At 37.6% G+C, this 23912-nt stretch overlaps 2 protein-coding genes across 2 annotated transcripts; both read left to right on the plus strand.

The window, feature by feature from the left end:
* Positions 1-12721: 12721 nt before the first annotated feature.
* LOC141402909 (uncharacterized) lies at positions 12722-13237 on the plus strand. Its single transcript, XM_073985034.1, has 2 exons — positions 12722-12733; positions 12809-13237. Exons 1-2 carry the CDS (start codon positions 12722-12724, stop codon positions 13235-13237), a joined length of 441 nt encoding a protein of 146 aa, XP_073841135.1.
* Positions 13238-16165: 2928 nt separating this feature from the next.
* Positions 16166-22742, plus strand: LOC141402910 (uncharacterized). Its single transcript, XM_073985035.1, has 3 exons — positions 16166-16177; positions 16225-16692; positions 22332-22742. Exons 1-3 carry the CDS (start codon positions 16166-16168, stop codon positions 22740-22742), a joined length of 891 nt encoding a protein of 296 aa, XP_073841136.1.
* The last annotated feature ends 1170 nt before the right edge of the window (positions 22743-23912 follow it).

Genomic DNA, 23912 nt, shown 5'->3' on the forward strand with positions numbered 1-23912 from the left:
GGCATCGAGATCGTAACGTATGCGGATGATTGCACGATCCTGGCGTCAGGTACCTTCCCTGATGGCATCTGTGAGACACTGAGCTCCTATTTAACCGATCTTACCACATTTTTCCACTCGAGGAGTATGCAGATTTCCGCCACAAAATCTACAGCCACTGTCTTCACCATATGGACAGCGCAGTTTGGAAGAGAATTTAATGTCGTGGTCGACGGTAGCAGAATTCCGACCACAAACTGCCCCAAAATGTTAGAGGTCACATTCGACACTAATTTCAAGTCGTGCGCGCACGCCACAACTTTCTGCGACAAACTAAAAAGTAGGAACAAGGTCCTCAAGTCCCTAGCCGGCAACACTTGGGCTGCAGATAAAGAAACCATGTTGACCACATATAGCGCGATAGGTTGGTCTGTGGTAAGCTATGCGGCGCCAGTTTGTTCCCCGGGATTATGTGATACGAATTCAAAGATTTATCTACATGAGGAGGCAATGATCCTTCCAGTAAAGCAACATAATGAGATGCTTTCGTTGCAGTACTTGCTTGTTTGTTACCGTGAGAGCCACCCCAATCACCATCTTCTAGCAAGGCCCGACACATTCAGGCATATCAGGAAGGATATTCCTGCTCTAGGGAGTGAAGTCCAATAATATAGGAGAGAACCTCTAGATCAACAGGCATATCAAGCAGATTTAAAAAGTATGTATTCACAAGGACGCAGTAGCTAAGGCCAAAAGCAAATATAGTGTGAATAAAGTCCTCGGAGTACATCCCCCATCTATCGCAGCTGAGGACAAACCAGAGAAGTTTTGGCTCAACTACGCTCGGGATATTGCAGTCGCCTAAATTCTTATTGGGCGGAAATCGACAGCGCCGTGCAAGACATCTGCCCAGTATGCGGCATGGGCCCGCACGACACAAAACACCTTTTCAACTGCCCCGCCAAACCTACTCATCTGTGGTTACATCCCATCGATGCAGACACTTGACTGGGACTGAAGATAGACCCATAGCCAGATTGAACAGAAGAACGAACATACAAACATAATAATAAACACCCCTATATAACTGTATCTCCGGATTTTCGGTATTTTGAGGATTTAAGCTACCGTACTAGGTGTAATAGGTCCATGTTCTGGTATAGGCCCCTTATAACGGTACCTCCGAATTATAGGTTTTTTTGAGGATTTTAGCTACAATTTGTAAGCTAACTAGCTGTTATTTGACAGTTGATATTCCCAGTGGTCGACAAACTTCTCCAATAAAAATCGTCAACATAGGTTCTGGTATAGCCCCCATATAACAAAACCACCCTTTTTATACCCTCCACCATATGGAGGGTATAATTAAATTTGTCATTCCGTTTGTAACACATCGAAATATTCGTCGGAGACCCTATAAAGTATATATATTATTGATCAGCATAAAATTCTATGTCGATTTGACCATGTCCGTCTGTCCGTCCGTCCGTCCGTCCGTCTGTCTGTCTGTTGAAATCAAGATACAGCTCGCAATTTTAAAGATAGAGAGTCAAAATTTGGTACAGAAGTTTTTATTACTTGCAGGTTGGTATTGAAAATGGGATATATCGGTCTACGTTTTGATATAGCCCCCATAGAACGGTACCTCCCGATTTTCGGTATTTTTAAGGTTTTAGCTTCATTATCCTACCAAAATGGCTGAAATTTGGTACGTAGTCTTCTTTAGGGGTATAAAACTTTCCCCCAGAATTTTGTCGGTATCGGTCCACACCTTCATATAGCCCCCATAGAACGGTACCTCCCGATTTTCGGTATTTTTAAGGTTTTAGCTTCATTATCCTACCAAAATGGCTGAAATTTGGTACGTAGTCTTCTTTAGGGGTATAAAACTTTCCCCCAGAATTTTGTCGGTATCGGTCCACACCTTCATATAGCCCCCATAGAACGGTACCTCCCGATTTTCGGTATTTTTAGGGTTTTAGCTTCATTATCCTACCAAAATGGCTGAAATTTAGTACGTAGTCTTCTTTAGGGGTATAAAACATTCTCCCAGAATTTTGTCGGTATCGGTCCGAACCTTCATATAGCCCCCATAGAACGGTACCTCCCGATTTTCGGTATTTTGAAGGTTTTAGCTTCATTATCCTACCAAAATGGTTGAAATTTGGTACGTAGTCTTCTTTAGGCGTATAAAACTTTCCCCCAGAATTTTGTCGGTATCGGTCCAAACCTTCATATGGCCCCCATAGAACGGTACCTTTGGTACTTAGTCTACGTTGGTGGTATAAAACTTTCCCCCAGAACTTTGTCGGTATCGGTCCATGCCCGATTTTTGGTATTTTGAACGTTGTGGCCTCAATATTCCACCGAAATTTTGTATTTAGACTTCGTTGGGGGTACTCAAACTTGCCCTTTAAATTTGTCGGTATAGGTCCATGCCTTCATATAGCTCCCATGGAAAGGTACCTCCCGATTTTTGTATTTTGAAGGTTGTGTCTACAATATTCCACCAAAATGGCGGAAATTTGGTATTTAGTCTTCAATGTGATATAAAACTGTTCGCCAGAAATATGTCTGTACAGGTCCACGCTTTCAAATTGCCCCATTTCTGACTAAAATTCGTCGGTATAGGTCCACGTTTCGATATAGCCCCCATTGAACGGTACCTCCCGATTTTCGTAATACTGAAGATTGTGACGTCAATAACCAATCGAAATGGCTGAAATTCGTTATTTCGTCTTCCAAGAGTTAAAAAATATTCCAGAAGAGTATTATCAGTACAGGTCCACGTCTTCCTATATCCCCATAGAAGCGTACTTCTTGATTTTCGGTATTTTGTAAGTTTTAGCCATATTTTCTTACCGAAATATAGGAAATTTGGTATTTAGTCTTCTTTGAGCCTTAAAAATTTTCGTCAGAAATTTGTCTGTATAGATCGACGTTTTGAAATAGCCCCCATAGAATGGTGCCTCACATTGTTTTACCGAAATTGCTGAAATTTAATAATTAAGTCTTCTTCATACTCAAAAGGAAACTAATTATTCCATTTTAAATCAATACAACTTGTGGTGGAGGGTAAAACAAGTTCGGCCCGGCCGAACTTAACGCCGTTCTTACTTGTTCTGGTTATTTTGAGAGTTTAACTATATTGTTTGACGGAACTTCTCGTAATTTGACATTTGAGATTCCCAGTGGTCACAAAAGTTTTTCACTAAAAATGTTCAATATATATTGTTGACAGAAGTATCTATAATTTGACAGTTGAGGTTCCCAGTGGTCACAAAATTTTTCTACTAAAAATTGTAAACCGAGGTCACGCATTGATATAGCACCCATGTAAAGGTGTCACCTAATTGAAGACATTTTTAAATTTTTTAAACCTAAAATTATGGACAGGAAATTAATCAAATTATTCCATTTTCGTTAAGAATATTTTATGGTGGAGGGCAAAAAAATTGGCTCGACTGACCTTAAAGACTTTTTACTTGTTATCTATTTTTAAGGATGAACATAATGGTCTCTGAGTGAAGTGACAGTCAACAATCAAAGTACATCAACTTTGCAAGTACATCTGCCAGACCGTAAACTTCTCCTTTCTTTATAAAGGGTCCGAACAATTCTAGTAGAAATTCGTGAATCATGGCCCTTAAAGCGTTTGGTCATCAACTTTAGAGGGGTTTGTTTTTCTTTGTTTTTCACTAGGATGTTCTTTGCATAGGAGGTTTTTTACGTTAGCTCACTACCTTTGAGGTTAAAATCGAATCTTACAAAAATGCGTGCAAATGTGGTACAATCGATTACGTGGCAATTCACCTTTGGCCTCAAACAAATTACCATGGTGAGGGTGAGCATTTCAATATTTTTTATTGTTTACGACATTAAAAATTAGCATAAATTATACAAATATGATAACTTTCTAATTAAGTTAAAATAATAACAATAATAAATCATTTCATTAAATTAATCGATGCGTGATTTAATTCACCGGACATGCTGTGAATATTTACAGAGGTTGGGGGTGAAATTAAATTGTCTCGTGCCACCCATTGCTAGGCAATCATTTACAGAATATTAAAATAATTTGAAATTTTTTAGGCTTGCTAAAAAGTTATTTCCTAAACTTGCATCATAAAGGTGTTACTTCTTCCCATAGTTGCGTTTAGCGGATTTAAAATAATTTGATTCTCAAAGCACGTTTCAAATTTGGTCATTTGTCTTTGCCATTGTTCGGCAACGTCTTTATTGATTTCAAACAAAAATGCAAGTGAAGTGATTTTACTATATAAGCATTTACCGTTATCATAAGTAGACATACCTAAACTACGCTTCCATCAAAACACAGAGTCTTAAGTCTCAAAATAAAATCCATTTCAAAATGTTCAAATTCGTAAGTCTAATAATTTGAATGAAGTGCCCAAGATGAGTTAAATTTTATTAACTTTTATATTGTTGTCCTTTTCTTGAAGGTCGCTGTCTTTGCTGCTTGCTTGGCCTATGCCAGCGCCGGTGTTGTAGCCCCCACTGCTTTCGCTGCCGCTCCTGCTGTCGGTTATGCCAATGCTCCCCTTTATGCTGCTGGTGGTAGCAGCCAAGTCGATGTTCGTCACAACTACGATGGTACCTTGTCTTCATACACCACAACTCCTTTCGCTTACTCCGGCCCCTTCTCTAGCCGTTATGTAGCTGGCCCAGCTACTTATGCTGCTCCCACAGCTTTCGCTGCCCCAGGCAAGGTTGTTGCTCCAGCTGGATATGCTGCCCCCTATGCTACTCCCTTCGCTGCCCAATATGCCGCAGCTCCCTTCGCTACCCAATACTCTGCCCCTTACACCACTTACGGTGCCGCTCCCGTTGCTGCTTCCTATGCTGCCCCCACTCAAGTCGTAGCTTAAGACTGCTAGTGTGAACTAAATAATTGTTTTAAAAAGTATTTTTTATTTATTAAAATGTTTTTATTTGTTGTTTAATAAATTTAAATTAAATATAAAAATATAAAATATAAATATAAAAATTTACATTTGCATTAGAAATAATTGTAGGGTCACATGTAATTTTAATTATAGGATCATATAGTCGGGTGCCACCGTGGTGCAATGGTATGCACGCCCGCCTTGCACGCAGAAGGTCGGGGGTTCGATTCCCCGGCCAGGCAACATTAAACATTTTTCAACGGTGGCAAAATATCCCTCAGTAATGTTGGCGACATTTCCTGAGTATTTCATCCTTGAAAAACTTCTCCATAAGTGGTGTCTTAAGACACGCCATTCGGACTCGGCGATAAACAGTAGGTCCCATATCATTAAGCTAAATATGAATCGCGGTGCACTCATTGATATGAGGGATAAGGGAGACTTGTCCCGTATGGGATGTTGTGGAATAATGTTTGTTTATAGTCGGGTTATTTTATATATTGAGATTTCTAAACCGTATTTATTTCTCGGCGACCTGTCATGAAACGCAAAGGCAAACCTGAACCTCAGCCTGTAACATCACGAAAAGGAGCAAGGCTAATGTAGACTGTTTCCCAAACACAAATTTTCTTATTTCTGACTTCTATAAAATATTTGGATTTTAAAGCAGAAGTCTCTCACTAGCGATTGAGGTAGTTTTGGAAATTCGTAGTAATGTATTTGAAAAGTACTAAATTTGGTACAATTTGGCTTTGGGGAACAGATATATCCTGAAATTAAGAATTTAGGTTACTGTTGGGGTCTAGGATTGAGGTAGTTTTTGGTAAACGGATAGCGCTGGATTTATGAAATTTGGAGCTAAAATTGTGCTTGAAGTACAGGATAGATATATAGGTATGTTGTTTTCGAAATACATACTTTATGTGTACTAAATTTGGTACACTTTGAATTTGGGTGAAAGGATAAAACTGGAATCCTGAATGAATCCTGGAATTAAGGTTGCTATTGCAGTATAGCAATGAGATATGGAGGTTGTTTGGAAATACGTACTTATGTGTAGTAGATGGTACTCAATTTGGTACAATTTCGAATTGGTGTAAACGGATAGGGACGAAATTCGGAAATTTGTAATTTAGATTACTGTTGGAGTGTAGGATTAAGGTAATTTTTCGAAACTCGTACTTATGTGTGCGAAAAGGTACTACGTGGCACTAAATTTGGTACAATTGAGAGTTGGAATCCTGACATTTGGAATAATGTTTAGAGTTTGAGGTAGTTTTGGAAATTCGTACCTTTGTGTACTAAGTTTGGTAGATTTTAGAGTTAGGTAAACGGATCTGGAATTAGTTGGGTGTGTAGAATGGAGATAAGAAAGAGATTTCGAAAAGTAGTGCTTATGTGTACCAAAAGTATTAAATGGTACCATTAGTTTTGGAAACTCGTACTTATGTGTACCAAGTGGTACTAAATTTGGTAAACGGATCCAGAAACGTATCCTAAACACCCTAATACCTGTTTAGATAAGGAATTTTTGAAATGCATACAAATTCTGAAATCATGTATGGTGTTCGCTGAGGGCTGAGTTATTGAGGAGGTGTGAGTGAGGTGGTTAAAAAGCTACGAAAAGTACAAAATGATACTAAATTTGCTGTTAAGTGTAGCAATGAAGTTGGAATTATATAATTAGTGTGCTACCCAAACCCACAAAAATCTTCGTCAGGTTTTGTTGTGTCAGATCCAGGTTGGATTTTAGGGCCATATCTAATTTTTTTTTAAATATTTACCTTTTAAAACAAATCGGGGCTATATCTTTGAAACCAATGGGAATCTTCTTCTGACATCTGAAGCAAATTTGTATATAAGGATAAAGTATTTGGAGAAACAATGAACTCGAAAAGCTACAGTCATTGCCTCAAATTTTATAATATATCTAACAATCCCACAATTTGTATACATTTCGCACCATATCTCCAAAACTGTGAAATTTTTCTTAGTGCTTCTTTTGAAAAAAATATTCACTGGAATGTAGTACAAAACAAGTAAAAAAGTATCAGTCGACTTTGCCGACAGAGATAAACCCTCAGACTATGTGAATTGAAACGTTCATCTATTGTCAGATCGAATCTGCTTAGGGTATTTTCAGAATTTCGTGGCCCTTTTTGGACATTTGAACTTGCCGACAAAAATGTGGATTAGGATTAAAGTTCAAAGTGTTACGGAAGAGATACTTGAAGGAATGGACCGACATAGTCCATTATGGAGGTGGATCTTATTTTGGGAGTCATATTTTTTCGATAGATATCGCGCCGACTGGTCACTTCAGTGGGTCATCGTATAACTTTTGGACCATAATGCCAGGAAGCATGGACTTGTCTTCGGAAAACATAATATTGCTGTAAACAGGACTACAACGAACAGCATCGGTATACATTTCCAAAGGATCTTCGAATTAGACAAAAATTGTGAACTTTTGTGGAGGAGGTACCTTAAGGAGGGGACTGAAGTTAAATTAAATTTGGACAAAATATTAGGAGATCCAAAGTTTGGACCATACCGGAAGTTGTGGACTGGTATTACCCATCTTCGAACTGAAACTAAGTTTAGACAAAATATGGCGAAAGTCAAGTTTTGGATCAAATCGGTTCATTAGTTCGAATGTTATCGTGCTCTCCACCTACTACATATGGTGCCTAGGGTTTTTGATGATTCGATAGCAGGTCTTAAAATGAACTTTTCCGAAATTTTGTGTGGGGGGTACCCGAAGGACTAAACAAATATAGCCAATATTCGAACCTTATCTATATCCGGTAGATAATTAGGATGTATAAAGTATGGATCAAATCAGTCACTCCCTTCCAGAGTTATCGTGCGCACAATTTTTCCGAACATTTTCGAACTTTTGTGGGGGAGGTACCGGAAGGAGTGGCCCGATATAACCGATCTTCGAACTTAAACTCCCCCACAAAAGTTCCAAAATATTCGCTAAAACTGTACGCGCATTATCTCATAAACGGAGCCATTTTGTCTAAACGTAGGCTCTCAAAATATTTTGTCCAAACTTAGTTTATGTTAAAAAGTGATCCCTATCGGTCCACTTCTTGGGGTACCACCCACACAAATGTTCAAAATGTTTGTTTAAGTGCGGTAGGGTTATGTTCGAGGATCCTTCGGAATTTTTTACCGAAAGTACTACCAGTGTCCCTGTTTACAGCGATATTATGTTTTCCGTTGGCAAGTCCATATTTCCTAATGCAAAAGCCATAAATTATAAATTAAATTATATAAGGAATGACTCCCAAAATAAGACCCAATTGCAAAATGGACTATGTTGGTACATTTAACTTTAGGTGTCTCACACTTAAAACTTTTAACCCTTAATACAAATCCATATTTTTGTTGGCAAGTTCATATGCCAAAAAAATCTGAAAACTCCCTAAAACATAAGTTTTTTCGGGAAAAAAGTGTTTCAATTCCCACGTGCTGAGGGTATAACTCTGTGGGCAAAGCCGACTGGTACTTTTTACTTTTCTTCATAGTTTTTAACACGTTCGCGGACGTGAATGCTATAGCATTCATTTTCATGGTGACGTAGGATGACGTAAATGCTATAGCATTACATGAAAAGTCAATCTTTAACCATTTAATTGTATACAGCCGCATGTTCTTGTGATTATTGTGCATAATACGACTAATTTCATATATGTATATCTATAATATAATAAATAAAAAAAATATAATACACGGTGCTCTTGAAACAATTTTAAATGGAAGGTGCTTACACTTTGGAAGTTTTTACGGATTCTGAAACTACAATGTTCGTAGATGAGAAAAATCGAAAAACAAAAAAAAAATCGCCGGAGCGCTTTTCAAATAAATCGCGATTTAAGTTGACATTTTTAGGGGTTGTTTAGGTTTTCACGATTTTGCTTAGAAACCGCAAGTCCTATCAAAATGAGACTAAAGAAAATGTTGTAGCTATGAAAATTCACTACAAGATCGACTTTTACGGTATTTTCGTAGTGTTTACCATTTTTGAGATATAGAAGTTCAAATTGGGACAATGCACTAACGGTATCGCCCCCTTATAAAACAATATCATGAAGGGTGCGCCTTAACTAACTTTTGATGAAAACCTTTTACACAGGGAAAGTTTTTTGTGAACTCTGAAACAGCTGTGTTCATAGATGAGAAAAATCCAAAAACAAGAAAAAATCGCTGTAGGGATCGTAAATAAATCGCGGTCAAAATTCACATTTTTAGGTGTTTTTTAGATTTTCACGATTTTGCTTGGAAACCGCAAGTCCAATCGAAATGGAGCTAAAGAAAATGTTATAGCTGTGAAAATTCTCTAGAGGATTGACGTTTATCATTTGTTCCTAGCCTGTACCATTTTTGAGATAAAGAAGCTCAGTTTACATATTTAGGTTTTGATGTTAGTGTTTCGCGATTTTGCTTGAATACGGTAAGTCTTATCGATGTGGGACCTGAAAAAATCTTAAAGCTGTGAAAATTCTCTACAAGACTGGCTTAAGTAACTTATTCTAAGTTGTAACATTTTTATAGATATACAAGTTTAAGTTGGGAATTTGCAGTCATGACATTGTTTTATAAGGGGGCGATACAGAATTGAATTGAATTTGAATTGTCCCAATTTGAACTTCTATATCTCAAAAACGGTAAAACCGACGAGCATACAATAAAGGTCAACCTTGTAGAGAATTTTCATAGCTACAACATTTGCTTTAGTCCCATTTTGATAGAACTTGCGGTTTCTAAGCAAAATCGCAAAACCCTAAACAACCCCTAAAAATGTCAACTTAAATCGCGATTTATTTAAAAAGCGCTCCGGCGATTTTTTTTGTTTTTTGATTTTTCTCATCTATAAACATTGTAGTTTCAGAATCCGCAAAAACTTCCGAGGTGTAAGCACCTTCCATTTAAAATTATTTCAAGAGCACCGTGAATAATATTAATAATTAATTAATTAATAAACACACAAAATCAAATTTTGGAAAAAATTGGGTGTCATTTTTTGCACCTCTCTTTGAGTTTTTTTGCGTCCGCGAATTATATTTATTATATAAGTATATATAGCGTGCCACAGTGGTGCAATGGTATGCACACCCGCCTTGCACACATAAGGTCGTGGGTTCGATTCCCCGTCCAGGCAACATCAAAACACTTTTCAACGGTGGCAAAATACCCTTCAGTAATGTTGGCGACATTTCTGAGTATTTCAGCCATGTAAAACTTCTCTACAAAAGTGGTGCCTTAGACACGCCGTTCGGACTCGGCAATAAACTGTAGGTCCCATATCATTGAGCTAAAATGAATCGGGGTGCACTCATTGATATGAGAGAAGTCTCCATTGTCCCTTATGGGATGTTTGTGGAACAATTATATATATTATAATAAGTATATATGGTAAATTTCAAATTTCTTTTGCAATTCCATTGGAAGAAATGTTAAAAAATTTTTTGCGAGCACATCCGCAATTATTGGAACATAGATTAAGAAAAAAATCGTGGTTTCAAATCTATTCGCGTTCACAAAATTGGATGCTGCGCTCCAAAGTTATGGGGGGTTTTATTCCCTTATAAAGAACAAATATTTAAAAATTCAATTTTTGCTGTAATAAGAAAATGTATATATAAAGCGTTAACTGCATTTAATATCTATCCGTAAATATTTACTAAATGTATTTCTATTTTCGCGGAAAATCAAGAAATAATGAAAAAATCTTGGAGTAAATTTAATTTATTCTAATTTAGAGTCCAAATAAAACTCGAAAAAATAAATTAAAAATACATACAGATTCTAGACAACGCGTAGAAAAATATAAGACCAAAATTTTAACGATAGGATTTATTACTGACATATTACAGCAACAACAAAAGACGAAAACTTATTGTTGGAAATTATTTCAAAAATATATTTTTTTGTTTAATATGAAAAATAGAAAAAACATTTTTGGGAGTTATTCTACTATTTCGCTAAATATCGAAGCAAGGACTGCCGGACTTCGCTGAAACTTCTTCAGGGAAAATGCGATGACAAACCCGAAAGTGTATTTGCTTACTTTGATAAACAAAAGGATTATAAAATAGAAAGTAATATTGAAATTACAACCAAAAAAAAAAAACATAAAAGTTAAAAAACGTATAATTCGCGAATTCGTTAAAATCAGTTAAGGCGCATGAGCTTTTCAGATACAGCGAGTACATCTCTATCAATATGTAGCGATTTTTCCACTTTTCATTCAGCGGCAAAAGTGTGCCGTCAGCTGCATCTTACTGTTCAAAAAACCTTTATGTGGGGAAAAATTGCGCGATGTACATAAGATTATAAGGCGCATCCGATTTCAGTGACCGCCTATAAAAAATACGTCATTATAACAAATTTTAAACAAATTCGTCAAGAACCGCGGATGTGCTACCAAATTCTATTTTATACAAAATACGAATATTACTCCAGAATCTCGGTAATTTATGCCACACGGTTTTGGAAAATAATATAATCGCGTATAAAGGATTCCATTTATGTAAAAATAACCAAAGAAAATCGCGGTTCAATGCGCGGAATCATCAAAATATAATTTTGCAGAATTACCTACTTTCTAGGTATCTATAACCGCCGTTTGAGTGGATGGATTTGAAAGCGGAAGGGTTCATTAGATCCGGCGCGTAAAAAAACTAAAATCACGCTGGGTTCAAGTGTACCTGAGTCACAGTTGTAACTTTTGAAGCCAAAAAATAGGTTTTTAAAGAAAATTTACGCATCAAAATGTCGACTTTGGGCTCCTATTCCTAGGGAGCTGTATGAAGCACACTCATGAGATATACATCAAACGACGTGGAATCACGAGTTCTACAATCCAATAAACAGTTTGAGTAATTATCTGGTTGCGCCCTCCAATTATAAGAAAAATTCAAAAAACTCAGATTTCAAAACTTCAAAATGTCAGCATCGATTTTAGGGGGATGCAGTGTATATATCGAAAAGTCATACATTAGAACCATGTTGCCCAAGGGGTATTCTTCAATTCTTTCTTTGAGCTCAGGTCTGAATTTTCCGTGGATTGACCAGAAATCAGGAAAGAACACAAAAAACTTGTAAACTTCAACACATTTTTACCCATTTTTTAATATTACCACCAACACAGCTTCCACATAAATTATTTGATATGGTTCATTTTATGCGAGCCCGGCTAAAACACTTCAATTAATATAAACATATTCCTATTGTATAAAATATATTGACAGTTCGCGACTTATTAAATGGTGAACCTCAACTTCAACGATTGTAAAACATTTTTGAATATTACCATATAACATATATCACAATGTCGTTTCCAATTACAAAATATAATGTATTTTACTAATATCGGTAGCCGAAATTTCTTCAATAGATTTTTATTGGGACATTGAACTACATTTCAAATTAAATCGAATTATTCATGAGTGCTGTTACATTTATCCACTTCATTTTATTTACATTTTTTCATTGCATTTTATGCATTTAGAGGTCATTGAATGATCCAAATTATAAAAAGAGTGCATTAAACAAATGACAACAACTTCATTAGATGAACCTTCCTTAACACACTATACATAACAGTATACATAGTTCCCATTGAATTAATGGAGAAAAAATGGTTCACTTTCTATTTACATTGCTTGTCACGTATCGTACGTGGTACTTTGTGTTCAATTGTCTAACCACAAATGGTAATCACAAAACATAGTTTACTATAAAAGCTTAAATCATGGCCCTAAATAGACATAACACAGTTACACCCACGACTGCAAACATCCCCAAAAACACTATTCAATATGTTCAAATTTGTAAGTTTATCACAAAACACATTTCGTCAATCGTTTGTATTACTTAATAAAACAATTGTTTTTTTTATTTTGAAGGTCGCTGTCTTTGCTGCTTGCTTGGCTTACGCCAGTGCCGGTGTTGTGGCTCCAACCGCCTTTGCTGCTGCTCCTGCCGTAGGTTATGCTAATGCTCCTCTTTATGCTGCCGGTGGTAGCAGCCAAATCGATGTCCGTCACAACTACGATGGTACCTTGTCTTCATACACCACCACTCCTTTCGCTTACTCCGGTCCCTTCGCTAGCCGTTATGTAGCTGGCCCAGCTGCTTATGCTGCCCCAACTGCTTTCGCTGCTCCCGCTACTTATGCCGCTCCAGCTAAGTTTGTTGGTCCCGCCGGTGTTGTAGCTCCATATGCTACCCCCTATGCTGCTCCCTTCGCCGCACCCTATGCGACCTACCCTGCTGGTTTCGCCGCTCAATATGCTGCCCCAGCTGTTGCCGCCCCTGCCAAAGTTGTAGCTTAAATGTTTTCAGAGATCGTTCTTCTTTTTGTAAATAGATAAATTTCAGTTATTTAAATATTGTTATATAATTAAATAAACATGTTACATAAATTGTTAATGTAAACACACACGCATTATTTACTTTCTTAGTCCGAATTTCTTATCTAATGAAATGAATTCATGTACCCCCTAATAGACACTAGCTATACCTAAGATGCTGTTCAATCGTGTGTTCAAAATTTTGGGCCAATGAACCGACAAAAGTATGGATAGGATTAAAGCTCAAACAATTGCGGGGATATCGACATATAGAGCTTTTTTATCACACAAGCCTACGAAAAACATAATATCGCTGTAAACAGGGACACTAGGAAAACCTTCGGTAAAAATGTCCAAAGGATCCTCGAACAGACCCTTAAGCATTTTTGTGTGCTGAACATTTGTGTGGGTGGTACCACAAGGATTGGACAGATAGGGCCCAAATTTGAACATAAACTAAGCTTCGACAAAAGTTTGGACCAAATCGGTTGCTACGTCTATGAGAAGTCGCTAGAACCATTTTAGCGAATATTTTCGAACTTTTGTGGGGGAGGTACCGGAAAGAGTGGACCTATGAGCACCACCGAATTTCATCTAATATTCGAAGAAATCGTACGATATCCAAAGTGTGGACGAACGCAGTATTCGGTTAGAGTTCTACAGCCACTACATATGCAGCCATAAGAAGTATGGACTTGCCCCTGAAAAAAACTTTTACTGTCGTAATTGTGGCAGCGAATGCAAGTTGCATCAAAAAATAAGTGAGAGCGGGTCTTAAAGTTAATTTATCCAAAATTTTCTGTGGGAGGTACCCGAAGAAGTGGACAAATATAGTCCATATACGAACCTGATCTATATCTGGTAGATATAACAGGATGTGTAAAGTATGGACCAAATCGGTCACTCCCATCAAGAGTTTTCGCGCGCACAATTTTTCCGAACATTTTCTAACTCTTGTGGGGGAGGTACCTGAAGATGTTGACCGCTATGGCTTATCTTCGAACTTAAACTAAGTTTGCACAAAATATTACGAAGGCCACATTTTGGACCGAATCTGCAGGTCCGTTCGAGAATTATCTTGCGCTCCATCCACTACACTCGGTGTGATAGGGACTTTTTGTAATTTTCAGGTTATTTTCTCAGGAAGTATAGACTTGCCCCTGATAAAACTTATACCGTCGTATGGGGGGCAGTGAATACAAGTTGCTATAACATCGATTCGAGAGCAGGTTCTAAACTTAACTTTTCCGAAATTTTGTGTGGAAGGTACACCAAGGAGTATACCGATTGAGTCCATATTGGAACATCGTCTAAGTCTGGTAGAAATTTCACGATGTGCAAAGTATGGACCAAATTGGTTTCTTCCTTAAGGAGTTGTCGTGCGCACAATTTATCCGAACAATTCCGAACTTTTGTGTGGGAGGTACCCATCTTGGAACTTAAACTAAATTAGGACCAAATATTACGAAAGCCAAATTTTGGACCGAATCTGTTGATTCGTTCGAGAGTTATCGTGCGCTACAGACAGACATACGGACGGACGGACATTGCTAAATCAACTCAAAATTGTCTGAAACACATTTCGTCCAAACATACTTGGGGTCTAAAACCATTATTTCGATGAGGCACATTTTGCCCGTATAAAAGTGTGTATACCTTCGTTAGCATAAATGCTGAGCAACTTGCATTCGCTGCCTCGATTACGACAGTAAAAGTTTCTTCAGCCGCAAGTTCATACTTCTTTAGAGAACAGCCAGAAACGTGTAAAAACCCCTATACCACCATATGTAGTTGCTGGAGAGCTCGAACCGAATACTCCGTTCGTCCACACATTTGATATCGTAATAGTTCTTCGAATATTAGATGAAATTCGAAGGCGGTGCTTTTAGGTCCACTCCTTTCGGTACCTCCCCAACCGATTTGGTCCAAACTTTGGGTCTCTAAATATTTTGTACAAACTTAGTTTATATTTAAATGTGGGCCCTATCAGTCCAATCCTTGGGGTACCACCCACACAAATGTTCAACATTTTTGTGTGGTTAAGGGTCTGTTCGAGGATTCTTTGGAAATTTTTACCGAAGATTCTCTAGTGGCCCTGTTTACAGCGATATTATGTTTTTCGTAGGCAAGTATGTTACAAAAGCCCTATCTAGCGATATGTCCCGGAAATTTTTGAGTTTTAATTCAATCCATATTTTTGTCGGTTCATACGCCCAACATTTTGGAAACCCCAATATATACATACGTTTTTTTTTTTTTTTGTGGAAAAAGTCCAAGATATATGAAAATAACAAAAGTTGTTTACATCGAGCACATGTCCTCTCCTTAACAAAGTAGTGTTTAATGAAAAAAACACCCAAAATATTTTTGGTGACCAAGGATTACGAAAATCTGGGTAAATTTCTTTTCGGATTTGAAAGTAATTCTCCATTTTGAGTTAGAAACTGTAATAAAATCGAATGAAACAAAAGTGGTGTTGACAAGTGTAATTTTTGGATAAAAAAGATTTCTGTTGTAAGGTCGTTATTGCATATATCCATAGAAATTAACATAGAAATTAGAGTTCGACAAGCATTTAATATGCAAATGCACTGCAACCTACCACACAGCCCTGAAGAAATTTGCTTAATAATTTTACATTGAATTTACTTATGTTAGTCTTTGATCATAATATTAATGCACTAATAATCGCTCTTTTACATGGCTTGAAAATCACTGCGTACTTATGGAGTAATCAATTTTATATTCTTAACACGTCTTTATTAGAGCAATTGCCTCTTCATACGGTAAAACATACTAGCCAAATATGTATACGTTTTATTATAAAAGCTTTAATCTGTGACAAAAATGGACATAACACAGTTACCCACTCAACAATAAGCAGTTATACACAAAACCCCCATTATCAAAATGTTCAAATTTGTAAGTTCACTGCATTTGTCAGCTAATGAGATGTAATTCAAATAAAGCCAAATAAAATTATTTTATTTGCTCTTTTCAAGGTCATTGTCTTTGCTGCTTGTTTGGCTTACGCCAGCGCTGGTGTTGTGGCTCCCACCACTTTCGCTGCTGCTCCCGCTGTTGGTTATGCTAATGCTCCACTTTATGCTGCCGGTGGTAGCAGCCAAGTCGATATCCGTCACAACTATGATGGTACCTTGTCTTCATACACCACCACTCCTTTCGCTTATTCCGGTCCCTTCGCTAGCCGTTATGTAGCTGGTCCAGCTGCTTATGCTGCCCCAACTGCTTTCGCTGCTCCCGCCAAGGTAGTTGCACCAGCTGCCTATGCTGCTCCCGCTACTTATGCCGCTCCAGCTAAGTTTGTTGGTCCCGCTGGTGTTGTAGCTCCCTATGCTACCCACTATGCTGCTCCCTTCGCCGCTCCCTATGCCACCTACCCTGCTGGTTTCGCCGCTCAATATGCTGCCCCAGCTGTTGCAGCTTAAATGTTTGCAGAGATCGTTCTTTTTTTTGTAAATAGATAATTTTCAGTTATTTAAATATTGTTATTTAATTAAATAGACATGTTACACAAGTTGTTAATGTAAACACACGCATTATTTATTTTTTATACCTTCAGCATTTATGCTGAAGAGGTTATTTACACTTTGATACGACCAAAAATGTGCCTCATCGAAATAATGGTTTTAGACCCCAAGTATGTTTGTACGATATCCGTTTCAGACAATTTTGAGTAGATCTAGCAATGTCCGTCCGTCTGTCTCTCTGGCTGGCTGGTGCGCACGATAACTCTCGAACGGATCAATCGATTCAGTTAAAATTTTTAGTATCGAAATATTTTGTCCAGATTCGATTTAAGTTCGAAGATGGGCCATATAGCTCCACTCCTTCAGGTACCTCCCCCACAAATGTTCAAAAATTGTCGCAAAAATTGTGCGCACGATAACTCTTGTAGGGAATAACCGATTTGGTCCATACTTTGCACATCGTGTAATTTCTACCAAACTTAGATGAGGTTCCAATATGCACTCAAGCGGTCCACTCCTTCGGGTACCTCCCACACAAAATTTCGGATAAGTTCAGTTTAGGACCTGGTCTCGAATCGCTTTGATTTTTGTTTACGCAAGTTGTATTCGCCGTCCTCTATACGACGCTGTAAGTTTCATTAGGGGCAAGTCCATACTTCTTGAGAAAATAGCCTGAAAGTTACAAAAAACCCTATGACACCGTGGGTAGTGGTTGGAGCGCAAGATAACTCTCGAACGGATCTTCCGATTCGGTCCAAAATTTGGCTTTCGTAATATTTTGCCCAAGCTTAGTTCAAGTTCAAAGATGGATTATATCGGTCCACTCCTTCCGGTATCTCCCCCACAAAAGTTGGAAAATGTTTGGAATATTTGTGCGTACGATAACTCTTGCAGGGAGCAACCGATTTGGTCCATAATTTGCATCTTTTAGCATGGTTGTAGCATCTTGTATTCACTGTCCCCTATACGAGGGTACAAGTTTCCTCACGGGCAAGTCCATACTTCCTGAAAAAAGAACCTGAAAGTTGAAAAACAAACCCTATGACACCCCATGATTATGGATAGAAGCGCAAGATAATTCTCGAACGGATATGCCGATTCCGGCCAAAATTTGGCCTTCGTAATATTGTTTCCAAACTTACTTTAAGTTTGTAGATAAGCCATATCGGTCCACTCCTTCAGGTACCTACCCCACAAAAGTTGAAAAATATTCGGAAAAATTGTGCGCACGATAACTCTTGATGGGAGTGACCGATTTGGTCCATACTTTACACATTCTCATAATATCTACCAAATATAGATCAGGTACCTAACACACAAAAATTTGGATAGGTTCACTTTAAGACCTGATATTAAATCACTTTGATTTTTTAAAAGCAACTTACATTCGCTGCCTCAATTACCATGGTAAAAGTTGTTTCAGGGGCAAGTCCATACTTCTTGAGAAAACAGCCCGAAGGGTGTAAAAACCCCCTATGGCACCCCAATGGGTCCATTCCTTTAAGTACCTTTTCCGCAAAATTTTTGAACTTTAATCCTAATCAACATTTTTGTCGGTTCATGCGACTAAAATTTTAAAACCCCCTAAATACATAAGTTTTTTGTGAAAAAAGTGTTTCAATTTTCACAGGCTGAGGGTATATCTCTGTCGGCAAAGCCGACTGATACTTTTTTACTTGTTTTATTCGGAATTTAGTACTAAATTAAATGATTTCATGGACACCTGAATAGACACTAATAATGTTAGATACCGAAGATGCTGTTCAATCGTGCGTACAAGTAATATCACTTGACAGGATAATGTACCTCAGACCATACAGTACAGTTCAGTCATACAGTTCTTAAAAAGTTTCAGCAATCGTTGCCTCCGACACACAGTGGTTCAGGAATCCATTTTCCTGGCCAAAACCCCAATTTTTTGCCAACAATTTTTAGTTTTTATGGGATTAGATAGTAAACGTATTGTCCAAATTTAGTTTAAATTCCAGAATGGAACAGACCTTAAACTGCAGTTAGACACAAATGTTGAACTTTTGTAGGGGTTCCTCCCCTTTTGAAATTTAAAGCAAAAATGGCCACAAAATACTGAAGAGAACCTAAATACATTCAATCTGACCGTAGATTAAAGTTTCAAATTCACCTAGGCTGTCGGCAAAGCCTACTGATACATTCTTAATTGTTATTTATAAAGATTTACACTAGGAACAGAAATTACGGGCTATTTCGTAAATGATCACAACAAAAAAGGAAAAGATTTGGCCATATACTTGAATTTCGGAATTTAGCAAATTATATAAAAAACTTTTAACTTATCATGTCCCACGAATTTTGTCATACAATATGAAATATCCATGTCTTGCCCTTATGAACTAAATCTACTTTAAAGTACACAAAATACGCAATTTTTATAAAGTCTGGTATAGGTCTTCAATATTTTCTAAGATATATTCACGATGAATATAGCAAAAACTCTTTAGACCGAACGCACGACATCTCCTTAAAAAAGAAATGTTAAAACAAGTAAGCAAAGGCTATAGTCGGACAGGGCCGACCATACGATACCCTACACCACTACCCTGCGAGTTAGCTTTCAGCAAATCAAAGTTTCTTTTGGACAAATAAACTCATTGTAAGAAATAAATTTTTGAAGTCTGCAACCTTATCACATTAAGTTTAAATAACAATATAATAATAATACAAATAATCACAGAAGGGACGGGGCGTGCACCACGATTCATATTACAGCTATAGTGTGGGGCCTACTGTTTATCGCCGAGTCCGAAAGGCATGTCTTAAAACACCATCTGTAGAGAAGTTGTACATGGTGGAAATACTCATAAAATGTCGCCAACTTTACTGAGGGGCATTTTGCCATCGTTGGAAATTTGATGTTTGCTGGCCGGGAATCGAACGCCCGACCTTCAGCGTGCAAGGCGGGTGTGCATACAATTGTACCATGGTGGCACCAATAAGTAATTTTAGAACGGACATTTAGTCTGGACCTAATTTTTTGCATATTTTGACATATTTGCTAAACCATATGCAAGACTTTGTGTCCTTAATATCCCATCGAATTGGCTGAAAGTTTGTATTAAGTATTCGTTCATCACAATTTTCGACCTGAAATTTATCGGTATAGGTCCAGGTCTTCATATAGCTCCCATAGAACCGTACCTCTCGATATCCGGTATTTTGAAGGTTGTGGCCTCATTATCAAACTGAAATGGCTGACATTTTGTATTCAGTCTTCGTTGGAGGTAAAAAACTTCGTTGGAGGTAAAAACGTCTTCATATAGCTCCCATAACCAGAACCTACCTATTTTCTGTACTTTGAAGGTTATGGTCTCAATATCCCTCCGAATTGGCTAAAATTTAGTATTAAGTCTTCATTGGGGGTATTAAACTTTCCATCTGAAATTTGTCGGTATAGGTCTAGGCGTTCATATAGCTCCCATACAACGAAAGCTCCCCATTTTCGACATTTTGAAGATTGTGGCTGTGGTTACAGAGTTCTCTATTTTGTTGACTTGTCTGAATTGAATTTCAAACAGAAAAATGTACATATAAACATTTTAGAAGATATTATTGAAATATATGTAGCATACGAAAATATGTGATATACAGAAATTTTCCCTATGCAAAAATAATATTTGCATATGCATAATTTTCGATTGGAATTTAATTAGAAGCCAAAAATATGCAAATTTTACAAAAAATAGGTGTTGCATAACATATTTGTAAGAACTGCGAATTTGTCTGTCATGATAGAGACAATTTGTAGCATGGGAGGAAGATGTGGTTCTCTTCACAAAACTCATTATATCTTAGGTAGTAGTTCCGTTACCAAGCACACATATTATTGCAATTTTCATCAGAGGAAAGATGGGTAGTTAATGTTTCATATATAGGCGACTTTGCCGGTATATGGCCTCTAGGGATAGCATACAAAGTAATGGTCCATTGAACCCGCCAAATAATATCAGATCATCATCAAAAATTGTAGGCATCTTCTTCGTGACTATTGATCTATAATTGCGACCTCTAGTATGCTTTTGATTACATTACAAGCAAAACACTGGATATATTAGGCTGTAACTCTGTTATCTGACCACATAAATCAACATAATTGGCACTAATTGAAAGGGCAAGAGTTGTCCTTCCAAATACTATTTATGTGTGGTCAAGGAAAAAAGATATTCCGGTATATTAAAAATTTTTACAAATTTCACACAAAAGTTGTGGTCCATTTAACCCTCTAAACATCATCCGATCACCATCTCAAATTGCAAACTTCTTCTTTGTCATATAATCTTACATTATTTAAAATTTCGAGGCGACATACAGAGCCGCTACAAAATCGGATAAAAATTTTGTTTTTGGTCCATTTCACCCGCTACATATTTCTCGATCGTCACCAATAAGAATAGGGATCTATTCTGGCCTGAACCCGACCTCCATACAAAATTTCGTGACGATCGGTCCATAATTGCGGCCTGGAGCGTGTTTACAATTTATAATGGACAGACGGACAGACACACATCCCAAAATCGCTTTATCTCGTCGAGATATGAAGATTGGTATACCACATTGCAGGTCTCCGACGAATATTTCGCGGTGTTACATGAATTTTTACCAAAACAAACTTATAATACCCTTTCCACATTGTGGTGTAGGGAATAAAAAAACACCAACAAGTATTTTTGGATAACGAAAATCTGGGTAAAAATCATATAATAGGGCCCTGTAGGGCGATTCTCTAACAAATTTTTTGAGTTACCGACAAACATCGGTAACATTAAAACGCAATATTATGAATGAAACGTTAAAACATTATCGGTAGAACTTTACGACTACTTTTTATTGGTCGCAAACTTGCAGAATAATATCGTTAATTACCGAAATGATATGCATTTGAATTTTACCGATTTTTGTCGGTACATCATATACATATACATATCACAAAAACAAGAGCTGATGGAGAAAAAACTATTTCCGGATTTGAAAGCAATTCGCCAATTTGAATTAGAGACTGTATAGAAATCGAATGAAACAAAAGTCGTGTTGACCACTGTTATTTTTGGGTAAAAATATTTCTGTTGTATGTCCATAGAAATAAAAGTTCGACAAGAATTTCAAATGCAAATGGACTACAACCACATAGCTCTGAAGAAATTTGCTAAATAATTTCACTTTGAATTAATTTATGTTTGTCTATGATCATGACCTACCTAACACACAACATTAATGCACTAATACTCGTAATCGCTCTTTTACAGGGCTTGAAAATCACTGCATAGTTATTAAGTAGTTAATTTCGTATTCCTAACACGTCTTTCTCAGAGCAATTGCCCTTTTATATGGTAAAACGTACTTGCTAAATATGTATACAATTTACTATAAAAGCTTTTATCAGTGACAAAAATGGACATAACACAGTTACCCACTCAACTATAAACAGTTATACACAAAATCCCAATCATCAAAATGTTCAAATTTGTAAGTTCCACACATTCATGCTTTAGATAGCTCGTCAAAAATATTGAAAACAAACCCAATTACAACTATTTTATTTCCTTTATTTCAAGGTCATTGCCTTTGCTGCTTGTTTGGCTTACGCTAGCGCCGGTGTTGTGGCTCCCACCACCTTTGCTGCTGCTCCCGCTGTTGGTTATGCTAATGCTCCTCTCTATGCTGCCGGTGGTAGCAGCCAAGTCGATGTCCGTCACAATTACGATGGTACCTTGTCTTCATACACCACCACTCCTTTCGCTTACTCCGGTCCCTTTGCTAGCCGTTATGTAGCTGGCCCAGCTGCTTATGCCGCCCCAACTGCTTTCGCTGCTCCCAACAAAGTTGTTGCCCCAGCTGCATATGCTGCTCCCGCTAATTATGCTGCCTATGCTACCCCCTATGCTTCTCCCTTTGCCGCTCCTTATGCCACCTACCCTGCCGGTTTTGCCGCTCAATATTCTGCCCCTACCCAAGTAGTAGCTTAAATGTTCGTAGAGATCGTTCTTCTTTTTGAAAATAGACAATTTTCAGTTATTTAAATATTGTTATTTAATTAAATAAATATGTTATACAAATTGTTAATGTATTTGTCGAAATTTAGTACCAATGTTCGATACCAAAGATGCAGTTCAATCGTGTGTACAAGTTATTTGACTTAACATCTCCTTGGGAGAATCACCCGTTATTTCTGTAAGAAGGTGAACCCAAAATTCATTTTCGAACACGGTATTTCCCCTCCTTAATGTGTGACATATTGATCAACCCTATACAGAACATTTGTCCAATAATCCAAGTATGTTTGGACGAAACGTGTTTCAGACAATTTGGAGTTGATTTAGCCATGTCCGGCTGTCTGTCTGGCTGGAGCGCACGATAACTCTCGAACGGATCAACCGATTCGGTCCAAAATTTGGCTTTCGTAATATTTTGTTCAAACTTAGTTTAAGTTCGATGATGGGTTATATCGGTCCACTCCTTCCGGTACGTCCCCACAAAAGTTCGGAAATGTTCGGAAAATTTGTGCGCACGATAACCCTTTGAAGAAAGCAACTGATTTGGTCCAGACTTAATTTCCCACCAAAATTTCGGAAAAGTTCAGTTTTGGACCTGCTATCGAATCGCTTTGATTTTTGTTGTAGCAACTTGTATTCACTGCCCCCAGACGACGGTGCAAGTTTCATCTGGGAAAGGTCCATACTTCCTGAGAAAATAGCATAAAGGTACAAAAAAACCCCTATGACACCGTGTATAGTGGTTGGAGCGCAAGTTAACTTTCGAACGGATCTGCCGATTCAGTGCAAAATGTGGCCTTCGTAACATTTTGTGCAAACTTAGCTTAAGTTCGAAGATAAGCCATATCGGTCCACTCCTTCAGGTACCTCCCCCACAAAACTTCAAAAATATTCGGAAAAATTGTGCGCACAATAACTCTTGATGGGAGTGACCGCTGCCTCAATTACGACAGTAAATGTTTGTTTAGGAGCAAGTCCGTACTTGCTGAGAAAACAGCCCGAAAGTTGTAAAAAACCCTTATGGCACCATATGTAGTGGACGGAGAGCTCTAACCAAATACTGCGTTCGTCCACACTTTGGATATTGTAATATTTCTTCGAATATTAGATTAAATTCGAAGGTGGTGCTAATAGGTCCACCCC

This window comes from Musca autumnalis, unplaced genomic scaffold, assembly GCF_047663935.1.
Source record: "Musca autumnalis isolate F117 unplaced genomic scaffold, ASM4766393v1 scaffold_4, whole genome shotgun sequence".
Classification (NCBI taxonomy): Eukaryota; Metazoa; Arthropoda; class Insecta; order Diptera; family Muscidae; genus Musca; species Musca autumnalis.

Excerpts from the sequence above, each read along its gene's own strand:
- LOC141402910 (XM_073985035.1), top strand. Across the intron at positions 16,693-22,331 it reads CTCAATATGCTGCCCCAGCT|GTCATTGCCTTTGCTGCTTG; the intron begins GTTGCAGCTTAA and ends CTTTATTTCAAG.